At 31.2% G+C, this 12,903-nt stretch overlaps 1 protein-coding gene across 1 annotated transcript; it reads left to right on the top strand.

Annotated features, from left to right (window-relative positions):
• Window positions 1-3,022: 3,022 nt before the first annotated feature.
• Window positions 3,023-10,579, top strand: LOC128241202 (interferon-induced protein 44-like). Its single transcript, XM_052958159.1, has 5 exons — window positions 3,023-3,178; window positions 8,245-8,430; window positions 8,597-8,746; window positions 9,265-9,415; window positions 9,742-10,579. Exons 1-5 carry the CDS (start codon window positions 3,023-3,025, stop codon window positions 10,011-10,013), a joined length of 915 nt encoding a protein of 304 aa, XP_052814119.1. The 3' UTR covers window positions 10,014-10,579.
• The last annotated feature ends 2,324 nt before the right edge of the window (window positions 10,580-12,903 follow it).

The raw sequence follows: 12,903 nt of genomic DNA, 5'->3' as shown, positions 1-12,903 counted from the left end.
CTTACAGACGGAATCACAGACAGACGGACGACCAAGGGCAAATCATCATTTTATGGGGGCATAAGATGTTATATTAAAAAAAAATGTTATATTTTTACCATTTGCCAAGAAATAAGGTCATATATTGATGTACTTAGATTTTCTTATTACTTTTGATAAAAGTAACACAGCTTTCAACTTATTTTTTTTTAAATCTGAGCACTGAACTTTCATAGGTTTCTATTGATACATTGACATTGTGGTCTCTTCTAAAATGCATTACAAAATAACATATCATTGCCCACTTTTCATGTGAATTTTAGAAGCCCTCTTTGTGTATCTTCATTTATGAAATTTTCTAGAAAATTCATTTCTTAAAAATGTAGCTTTTGAAACACCGATTTAAATCTTCTTTACCGACACAGTTGAATCAACGTTTGTTTTCTTTGTAGAATTTCTTATCTGAATTTGCATTGTTGTGTGAGAACATTATTCATTAGAAGAATGATTAAACATAATACACACTGCATGAAAGCTTTCCATATATCTCATTAACTATTTTTTCTTTGCTTTTGGAATAATCATTTAACATTGCTACCTAATTTCAATATATATAATACTTGTTTCAAAGTCATTATCATCATATGAGAATGATCACAACAAAGCAATTATGTATCTTCAACCTCCGTGTCCGGACTTTTGATATATATCAGTATATTTGAATGTAATATGACTCATTTTATTTTAATATAATTTTTAAAATTATCCAACTTCTTCTGATAAGTGGCAGTAAATGTAGATTTATTAAACCACGGCAGTCACTGAACTTGTATTACATGTTTATGTAATACAATGTATGTAGAGCATCTTTCCAGAAATATATATTTTCTCCATATTATTTGTTTTTGCGAAAAGGAAATAGCCATATTAAAGCATCATATAATAGTGTAATAACTAATTAATAGTGCGTTTTGATCAGGGTTATGGAATTCGACTAAAGTAGATTTTTTTTCATATTCAGAGTGCAGGAGGTGCTTACTGACTGAAATAAAAAATCTTAAAACATCAACAACAGTTGAATAAGACATTCCGGATCAACACGTTATCATTATTTGTATATCAATGTTTAAATCACTTAAAATACACATGATTTCGAAATAAATGTTATATTCATGACAAACGTTTTATGACGTCATTTTAACATTGCACAATGATACTTGATATACATCAGTAGAGTGGATTTTGGACTACCGTATATAATAATAATAATAATAATAATAATAATAATAATAATAATAATAATAATACGTCACCTTAGTGCAAGAACTCAATATCTGCTTCTATTGCTATATGCAGTTATTGAGTAATTGCAATAAGGTGACAAATAATAATATTAATGATAATAATAATAATAATAATAAAAATGATAATACTACTAATAATAATAATAATAAAAATATAATAATTTTTATGATATAAAAACTTTATACATAAGCATTCAATAATAATATTATTTTAATAATCAAATTAGCGAAAGTTAAAATACAAAGAAAAAACTCCTAACATAAAATGGCACAAATCGCAAGACAAGAACAGCTATTACTCTCAAATTAGTCAGGCAGACAGCTCCCAGCAGGGAAAGGGTCAAGTGGTCAGTTTACAGCTATGGTAGATTAGTTCCACTGATAAGCCAGAACATCAGCTTGATGCTCAGTAGTGGCATAAACTGTAGGACTTAAACAACCTCAAGCTTGTCCCAACTATTCTCAAATAAGTAAAAATATGAATGGTAAAAAATATCAAAATAAGCATTAGTTTGCAAAAACGTACGAATTAAACAAATAATAACAACATAAAATGTAAGCCCTAGTACTGGTATGATTCGGGATCCAAATTCCTAACAAAACAATACAATTTTAAGTACCTTGATTAGTTTCAAAGATATTATGCAGTTATTGTTTTAAACCTTAGTAAATGAAAGGTTAAAACGGTATGATCATAGGGTTTCACCATGAAAAGCATCATTGTGTTAACTATGTGATTAAACAAAAAAAGACATTACTAAGTATTACAAGTAAGAATAAATTATATGTTTTATGTTCTAATTAAATGTCTATTATACATAGATTATACGTAAATGTTAGTGCGGGAGTTTGAAGATAATGTTGCAACATCTGTAAGGTAGTCTCATTTTATATAAAACCTTAATCCATATTACAAACTTTCTGTATCGGCAGGAAACAATAGAAATATTTGACAAAACTAATTATTATATGATCAATGGACATTTTCCTTTGTCACCAACAACTGCAGCATTTGCGGACTTTACATAAAGATGGCTTTATAGCAACGTAAAAAGAAGTTACATTTATGTTCGTATTTACCACGTATTTGGACTGTTTTCTATGTATATATAACAGTTGCACAATTGGGTTGCTTCAATAATTTCACATCTTGCACGAGTAGTAAGGATTTCTTGTGTTTTCTAAGATAACTTTCAAAAGCTTGTGGATATAACAAAGCCCAAATATAGTTGGGGTGCTTCCCATACAATTATTAGACGGAATGAATGCATTGGACAAAAACTTAAATTTGCAGGCAATTTGCTCGAGATGATCGTACGTAACCTTCCTTCGAGTACGCTCAAAATAACACTTTCCTGTTGTGAATGGATAATACTACGAAGACACGAACCATTTTATAATAGTGTATGATACTAAGCGGGAATAGTTTTATTATTACTTATACTCCTTTACCAAGAGTAAGACCAACAAACAACCGATTACGTAGTCAATTGAATCAGCTTCGAAATTATTTTATGAACTAATTTCCGGTGTAGCACGTATTACAACATTAAGAACCTGCATAAAATATATAAAAAATAGATATTATGTCTTCATCCTTGATCTTAAAGATGGAAAAACCAAAATATATTTTCTGCTCAGCCTTTTTGAACGCATTTACAGTGGTTTGTAATCTGATAAAGGAAAAGATAAATAAAGCATATACATTATTTCATAGGTGGACACAGACTATAACGAAAATGGGAAGACCTTTAACAAAGCCAAGTGTCCCTGTGGCTCATGTGGTTCCTGTGGTTCCTGTGGTTCATGTGGCTCCTGTGGTTCGTGAGGCTCCTGTGGATGCAGTGGTTCGCCTACAGCCATGGAGAAAATTCGTGATGAACACTGCTGAAGAGGTAAACTTACTATTAATTTGTGTAAAGTATTATTCTTAACAAGTATACTTGAATATTATTAATTAGTTTTTTTTTAATATTGGCCAAATTATTTATCCGACGTCAATACTGTTGACCAAGACCAAATAACCAATACAAAATCATTGAAATAAAAAGTAATTTATTAAATGAATTAACTAGTTCTTATCCTACGTCTTTTTTGTTAAAACATTATCATTCCGTACTATCGACGCGTATCATGGATTCAGATTGCACTGTATATTTTAAAGAAGCATAGCATTTAATGTTTATTGTTTTATTGCAAAAGTTTAAAACAAATTCGAGATTGGTTTCACCTTCGTCGTCCATTTAGTCGGTTTCAAAAACAATAATTGTCATATAAACAACCAACAGGTTAAAGACAACTATATAATATAATCGTACAGAGTGGCTTAAGTATTTATTAGGCTAGTAATTCCAAATATATTTCAAACTAGGCACATATTTTCAAAACAGTCGGTTAAGCGGAATGCAAAATGGCTGTCATTTAAAATAATTTACAGCATTCTCATATAAGGGCAACAACCAATGAAAATGGTTCATTCCTCGAATCCCGTACTTGGCGAGTTAAGTAGATATACAAAACGGCAGACACTCGTATGGATAGCCTTCCATTGCCATTGAACGAGTTTCGGCATAAATTGTCGTCAAGCGTCATGTATTAGTACTGCGATTGTCCCGGAATCAGGTCAAATACGTGAAAGTTGATTTGTAATGTGAAATAGTAATTTTGTTACTACTACTACAAGAACAAAAACCACTGCTGTGACATCTTAAACAACAAAACTTAAACACAACGAAATACCCTGTTATTTTGATAACTTTTTATCATGTGTTATGTGCATTTGTTTATGTAATTCATTTTGCTAAATTTATAAGATAAAACTAACTTAGTTGATAAACCTATGAATATTAAGTTTAAACTGGTACAAAATTAATATATGGTTACCGTAATAATAACTTTTATATCAGAGTAAAGACTGCATGCTAGTACAAACCAGTTTGTCGTCAATGACATGACGTATGTGCTAACTAAGTAGTTTTATTAATAAGTTATCAAATGCATGGTGCGAAAAACTACCAACAGTTTGTGAGTCTTGAACCCGACGAACAAATGCTCGAACTACTATCTGGGTTCGTTCACATTAGCATGAATGATATGAAACGTGTGTCCTGCTTTAAAATTGCAGTACGCTATGTGCACATTTTAGGACAATATGGGTGCAATGTATTAAACATATAAAATGTTTGAAAATATGTGATAATAGTTCTTTAATGTCATAGAACATGTCTAGTACATTTCGTTTCGACCCTAGAATGTTTAGGTTGATTATTATTGAACTTACACGTATTTGTTTGTAATTAATAATTACTTATATTTTTCTATAGTCTTAATAGGTTATGCTCTAAGTATTATTAATTTGCACACTTTGTTTGTTTACATGTATACTATTTATTTGCTATATGTAATGTTTAATATGTGCTTATTTGTCACCAAACTTTTGTATCTATGTCACATTTGTATGTAACTATGTATTTGCTTTGTTTTTTTACATGTATACTATTTATTTGCTGTATGTAATGTTTAATATGTGCTTATGTGTCACCAAACTTTTGTATCTATGTCACATTTGTATGTAACTATGTTTTTGCTCTCCAATTATGGAGGAAATAAACAATCTATCTATCTCATTAAAACGATTTGACACAAGAGTGTGGTCTTGTGTTGTAGTGGGAACCGGAGTACCCGAAGGAAACGGACTTGTTCAGTTTGGTGAACACAAACAAAATCACATGTGATAACTAAGTAGGATGGCAATGTCAATTTAGACATGGGTTTCGCGCGACCAACCTTGCACTAAGTCAGTGCAAAATTAAATGAAATTTATACCTCATAGCTTAACGAGAATGTCAACCCATTTAACACAGTGTCATATTATTAGACTCTAACTATACTTGTCAATCCTAATGTCTTGCGCTCGTGATCCAATCGTCAGTTGGGTTAAAGGATAAAGCTCAGTTGAAACAAGAACTAGATTGTTAAGTTTAAGATCTTCTGCGACTTGTACGGTTTAATGATCGTAGGCAATCGAATGCGACTTAGTTATTATCTTTGTCCATTTTTTTTAATCAATTATATTTACCTTCCTTTTACTAAAAACAAATACCTCACTTTTAAACCTATAAATAATGCCAACATACAAATTCGATTAAAAAATAGAATTGTGTAACGCAGTAATTTGCCATTTTGACTGGTTTCTTTATACAATATACAAGAAATGAAGATGTAGGGAGAATTTTTGGATGTAATCTCATTCAAACATCACTTTTGTGTGACATCTTGATTTTTACCTGCCACAGTTATGAGTATTTGCATTATAATATTTGATATGTCTTGATTCCTCAGTGTTTTATTCTGCATTTGGGGCAATGTGTAATATTGGATGATTCAATTACATTTTCGGAGCAATTCATGTACTTTTGTGGTTCAATTCTAGTTCAAGATTACAGTGATGGCTCTTTCTTGTATGTGTTGCAAGTTTTGCACATGTTTATAATCCGTTGATTTACAGCTTAACAGTACAGATCGAGATATATCTGGTATATTTAGTTCCGCACACCTGTGTTCATTGTGTTCATGTTAAGGTCATCTCATATTATTTTACATATTAAGCATATTTTCCTTTTGTTACGTCCAGTTGACCCATTACTACTTCAATATTGTTTAGGTTCAAGATTATCTTTAAGATGCACTCTTAATCCCTAATAAGATTTACCAGAACTATAACAATTGTTTAAATATATCGAAAATGATTAATGAATGTCGAAAACAGTGGTTCTTATAAAGGTAACTGTGTATAATTTGAAATAAAAGAGCAGAAAACATGTTATTTCTATCTAATGAGACGATATTAGATCACAGTCAATCTTAATGTACTCACCAATCATCTGTTTGCGTTTTCAGCTATTAAATACACGTAGTTAAAGTACTTAAAGCAGGGCGGAAAATCTACCTGCACCGTACCATTTCAAATGTAAACAAAAACTGGTCATGTTGGATGTGAAAAGGTATGTTTTTAATTATTTCTCCATTTTTAGAATTAGCTTGATGCAGAAATAATAGTGCTTTGTTTGATTTTGAATATTGTCATTAAACATGAAACATTGGCACTACATATTTGGAGAGTTTACTAATAAAATAACTTTCTTGGACAAAGAACAGTGAGAAAAGGCAAAATGCACTGCACTTTACCCTGTCAAATCATGGTCATTTCACGTCGATTCAATGTCCCATACACATGTAACCTATTTTCTAAAATGATTTTCTACTCGACGTAGGTACCAAAATATGTTGAAAAGTGAAAAGAAGGTTCATAACTTTATTTCTGCTTCAATTTTATTCTAAAAACGGAGAAATAGTTTAAAACATACCTTTTCACATCCAAAGATCGGTTTTTGTTTAGATTTAAAATGGTTTGGTGCAGGTCGATTACCCGCCCTGTAAAGGTTTCTCACTCCTTCTTTTGTTTGTTATACATGGGTTTGTATTGACTTAGAATAAGAGTGTCTCTTTAAGAGACATGCTATACATTAAAGGTACTAGAATGCGATGTATAATTTAAAATGAGTATTTATTGATATTGTCTTTTTTACAGTATGTTTATAAAAAGGAAATTTATTGTTATAACATTGTCGATTTTCGGTATGTTTAAAGAAAGTAACATTTATTGTTTTTACGTTTTTATTTTCAGTATGTTAACCAAAGGAAAATTAATTGCTATTACATTGTCTATTTTTAGTATGTTTATAGAAAGTAAATTTATTGGTATAACATTATTTAATTTAGTTTGTTTATGGAAAGAAAATTTATTCTTATTATCGTTATTATATTGGCTTTTTAGTACGTCTATAGAAAGGAAAATTTATTGCTATTACATTGTATTTTTTCAGTATGTTTATTCAAAGAAAATACTTCGCGGTTAGAATCATTAATCTGTTGTCATTATTGAATACACATTATGAAAAGATATTGTAGTTATTCATTTACCCAGTTCGTCTTTTTGTCCACGTGGACATTATTCCATAACCCTTCTCGTAATAATATTTTTTACCTTTTTATCTGTGTCTGACTATGTAAAAAGAATTTCTCGGGAAATTTACAAACCAATTTATTCATTAACTAATAAACCCCACTACGGGTCATATTAACAACGAAGCGTTGTTTTCACCCCATCTAAGTAACAATCTGTCAAATTGTGAAGACTGGGTCGATATTAACTAATGGCCTGAGTTTAAAAACTCCGGCTCTAAAAAGCCTTTTTTTCTTTTGCTGTTAAATTGCAATTTCAGGAGCAAATATTGTCAAAACTGCTTTATATTATACAAAGAATCTTTTCTACGATCAAAATCTTGAAAAAAAAATAATCCAAACTTTATCCACATTTGCTTTCCGAACACTTTAGACTTCTAAAATGATTATTCTAGAATGGCGAAAACTGAAACATGGTCAATGTTTTCATACGTTGTTCAATTGAAAAAAATGTATATTAACAGTTATCGTATGGAACTTAAATATAAAAATGCATTGATAAATGTTTAAAAATAGGTTTGATCTTAAATACGAGAAAGTAATGACCCTATCAAATTATTATTTCTCAAAGAGTCAGCGTAGGAAAATCTACTTCATGAGCGATGAATAACGGACGTTTCACATTGCTGTTGACTGTATTGCATAAACACTTCTGAAAAGATAAATATACTAATACCATTGAAGGAATTTCACGTAAACATAATAGTATTGTATGTGTATGTAAGCAAACGTATATAAACAGTAGATGTCGGAATCAATGTGTATAAATTTTAAGTTTATTATTTTAAGATCAGTAATTTTTAAGAGCAATGCTGCTTCGAACCTACACCTTCAAAAACTTAACTAGCATGGTGGCTGATTTTCTCACACGCATATCATAACCACTATTTATTGGTCTTATGTCACAAATGTGTAAAGATAAATTAAATATTTTCAGTGTGAAACATACTACAAAGCCGAAATAAAAAAAGCAAGTGTTCCCGAAAATGGATATAATTTAGTGATAATTGGACCAACAGGAGCTGGTAAATCATCATATATCAACTCGATATATGCAATGTTAGAAGGAAGTCATTCGTGTGTGGCACGTGTTAGAGCGAATGGTGACAACTGCACAAAGGAGGTATGCCTAAAATTTATTATTCATCATAAAAAATATTTTTAATACCCCAAATCGCCCTGTTCTTTCAATAAGTGTTTCACATTGTGGATATAAGAAAATAAAGCTTATTTAATGTTAAAACATCACATCTCTTCCTGCATAATATTTGTGATACACTTGTTTTAAGTGCACTATCTATAAATCGAAAACCGACCAAGAAGAGTGTCTCATTGGCGATGTTAAAATCATTGACACCATGGGCATCCAAACGGACGGAAATGGTATAACAGATGAATGTTTGAATGCTGTCCTTGACGGAAAAGTTGAAATCGGCAATGTAAGTCATTTTAGACTGTAAAAAATGTCGAAAAATATATTTATAGTTTTAAAGTAATCAAGCACATATGGTATGAAAATGATAACAAGTTTTTCGTTTTACTTAAAATTTAGATTTTACATGTAACTTATTTCAATACGTGCAATGTACAACTCGGTTGAATTGATTCCCTATGATTTATGTTACAGTTTAACATCGCAAAAACGAAATGGAAACATAGGACAAACAATAGAAACAAACTAGTCAATAAATGATTTGGTTTGAAACTAAGGACATCAGTGTTATACTAAGTTTTGCATTATATGACATTAAGTGAATTGAAATAATTGAAAACTTTTAAAACAGTATTTTCTTAGGTCTATTGTGGATAAGGAAAAAGCCTTACTTTCATGTGTGTACTAAACCACCATTTTGAATAACGAAACTATTCCACAGAAAGCGCCCTCAGCACACCTTATAAACTTTTATTTTAATGCAGAACACATTTATTTAGTTGATATATACAATTTGAATTGTAGCTAGATGAAAAGGAGAAAATGACTAAGGAAAGAACTAGTTTCAGACCTCATGCCGTGATAATTGTGGTAAGCGCACGCCACATAGAAAGTACGGGAAATGATTCGGCATGGCGGCCTGTGTTTCATGACTTGTTCGACCGTATACCAACAGGTAACAAACCGGGCTTTTATATTTAGGTACTATTAACACAATTTAAACCTCATGGCCAAGCGCACAAACACCCGAAAACAAACAGTGACCTTCTTTAAAGTCCCAAAGAGGCACTCTGGGAGTCTCTCATAGTCACACGACACCAACAAAGGTTGCATGTAGCCAAAGCGTTAATAGCAAAACAACAGACTTGTAATATTTATTTGTAGTAAATTGTCCCCGACTCCACACACTTTGAATATTGTTTTGTATGCAGAAACCTTATCAAGTTAAAGACTTTTATAGATAATGTTAAAAAACTAGCTTATAAAATTGCATGTTTACAGATGTGAGTTCACTGATAGTCATCACGCATTGTGATATGCTCAATGATATCAACGGTGATTTGAACAAAGTCTACTCGTCGGTCAGGTTGAAAGCTGTTGTCGAAAAAATTGGGAGAGATATAGGCGTCACACATGAACACATCTTCCCAGTTGTCAACTATGTTGGTGAATCTGCCCGACATGTAACCCCCTTGCAAAGTGTGTACATATGGGAATCCATTATGTGTGCAATTCGAGCCGCGAAAAATAAAGGAAAAATGATACAACGGTAATGGGCGAAGGCGAGTGACACAGTATGCATGTTAATTAAAACTGTATTTAATTATTTCAGCGTAGAAGGAATGAGATTAAGTGTCGTCGTGATATTGTCTTAAAATCAATGTACACCAAATACCATTTCCATTTAATATAGAATCATTATATGTGAGGAATTGTATTGTTTATCTGTGAAAACAAAGTAAACGGAACTATTTGCAATCATTTTGATTTCCTAATTAAGTTCTACTTTACTTATAGCCAATGGAACAAAACTGATAGACGTTGTAGTTTGATCAAAGTTAGCCTAAACTTATATGGGTTGGCCATCAGTTATAGAAAGTTATATTTATCAAGCAACTGATTTTAAATATACAAATGGCATGAAGATAACCTGTGGTTATATTTTCCAAGTTAATAACAGGCGGCTACTGTTTTAACTGTCCAACTCTGAAATCAAATAATGACTAAGGCGTATTGCCACTTGTCTAAACGAATGTTATATCGCAATATATCCATAACAGGAATAACAGTTCTGACACAGCTCTTACTATTCTGGCTATAACTATATTTTGCTCCGATTTGTGCGTTTGATTAATAAATATTATTATCGCATGCTTCACTTTGTTTTCTGTCCAAGATAGATATAACTTGTGTTTCTTTTTTTAATGAATTTTGATGAAATATGGAGTATTATCAGTGCAACACAATATCGAATTGATATTTTCACTAGAAAGTAAGGAGTGGAAATATCGTCTTTAAGAACTACGTTTAATTAAATGCAGTTTATTTCCCTTTATCAAACTCAACACATCACATTTGAACAGGATATTATTGCAAAGAATAAAAAAGTATTGAAAAGGGTCCCATGGTTTTAAATTAAGATTTTTTTTAAAACAACAACAACTTACTAGTATTAATGAACCAATGCTTATCCTGTTTTTCCTGAAGTTGAATGCTCGAAATTTACTTCGATCCAAACACACTTTAGACGAAAACAATTTAGTTTAAACGATTTTCCAGGTAATACACCTTAATACACTTATTTCATCATTGTTTAACTCTATGGTATCGAAATTGCAAAAATGATACAGTTAAAGTATAGTTTTTTAACGTATTTTGGTTTTAGCCTGGTGCGATTCCAAGACGGTATAGTAAAAAAAGAATTCAAATCCACCGAGCCTTTACTTAAGTCATAGAAATGATACTACATCATATTATCACAAATCGCAGTTACCGTTTACAATTTCTGTTACGGTTATTTTCTATTCATAGATTTTGTTGAGGAAGAGGTGTCGAAACTTTATTTTGATAGTATCTTAATTAATTTTTGAGATATTATGAAAAATTCTTAGTAAATGTTTTTGGCTGATGAACAAATAAAAGAGTGAAACATTGCATTTATGTCTAGTATATAACAGTGGCCCGGTTGTTGGAACATTCGCTAAATCATAACGAATCGTTAAAATAACAATCGCTAAATTACCTACTTACCGTTACCTGACGAGTCGTTAAATTTTCGGTTGTTGAAATCAATTTAGCGGTTTTCGCTACATAACGAAAATGTTAAGATATGTAGCGAAATCGCTAAATTTAACGATCAATTAAACTATTGGGTCGACCCATAATGCTCTTGACTCACTTCCTCCATGATGGCCGACATTAGCAACACATCTGAAAAGAAAAAGATAAAAAGTTTTAATTTCACTGCTACTAAAATAGGTGTTCTTGTGGAACAGTATGAAAAGAATAAAGAAACATTAAAGGTAGTGAAGAAGCCAGAAAAAAAGGCTTGAAGTTTGGCAACAAATTGCCAAAGAAGTAAGTAATGTTGGTGTTACAATAAGGACAGCATCACAGATAAGAAACAAATGGGATAATTTGCAAAGAGAAGTAAAAAAAATGAGGTTGTTAGGAAAAGGTCGATTGCTGCAACAGGAGGTGGACCCCAAGAAAAAAATGTGGAGAACTGCACAACAAAGTTGTCGAGTTATGTAAGGATCAGGCTGCTTTCAGTGGGATCCCTGGTGGACTGGAGACAGTCATTGAGCACAATTTCTGATGTGATTATTAATGAGTTTATTTGTGCTAAATTGTATTGCTCTGTAGATTAAAAAAGCAATACGCTTGCTCAATTTTTACCTGTTAAAATGCAAAAAAAACAGAGTACCGAATAAATCGTCTGCATAAGTGAATAAAATGAATGAGTCTAAAAATAGAAACGCTACTGTACACAATCTAAAATTAAAAGTGGAATCCCAAGACTGTCATAAATGTTCATCGAAGACATCGTTAATTTAATAACATATAATACAAAATTAGTCTTACCTATTTAAAGTCGCTGATCTTTTCCTATGTAGTTGAGATATTCTAGCATGGTTTAAACATCCGTGATAGTATTATGATCCAATCCATTTTTATCGTCGGACATGCTTTCACCTATGAGTAGCAGCCAGTAATTAAGGAACTTAGCAGCCAAAAAGTACTTTTACCATGAAACAAGAAATGTTAAAGTAATCTAGCAGCCAATAAGTAGAAAATCAATAGAAGTGTATTCTGCTAAACAACATCAATGTCACAATAAAACAGTATCGTGAATGTAACTCGTAAACAAAAATATAACAATATAAAAAATAATTACACTGTATGTATACAGTATATAAAAGTTTACCCTGGTTAGAAGTTATAAACAGAAATGTGCGATATTTTAAAGGGAACCTTTTTAACATTTAGACATTTTTAAACCCCAAATCATCAAAAGACTGTGAAGCGGCTGTTTATATTGACTAGCATTAAAACCTGAGAATAGTTTGATAACACGTTCATTTAAAATATAACATAAGCTTTAAAAAATATTGTTACTTGTACAGTTATACAAATAAAAACAACAGTAACAACTGTGTTATA

This window comes from Mya arenaria, chromosome 7 (assembly GCF_026914265.1).
Source record: "Mya arenaria isolate MELC-2E11 chromosome 7, ASM2691426v1".
Taxonomy (NCBI): Eukaryota; Metazoa; Mollusca; class Bivalvia; order Myida; family Myidae; genus Mya; species Mya arenaria.
Note: the sequence above shows the minus strand (reverse complement) of the source record. Positions and strands in the feature narration are given on the sequence as shown.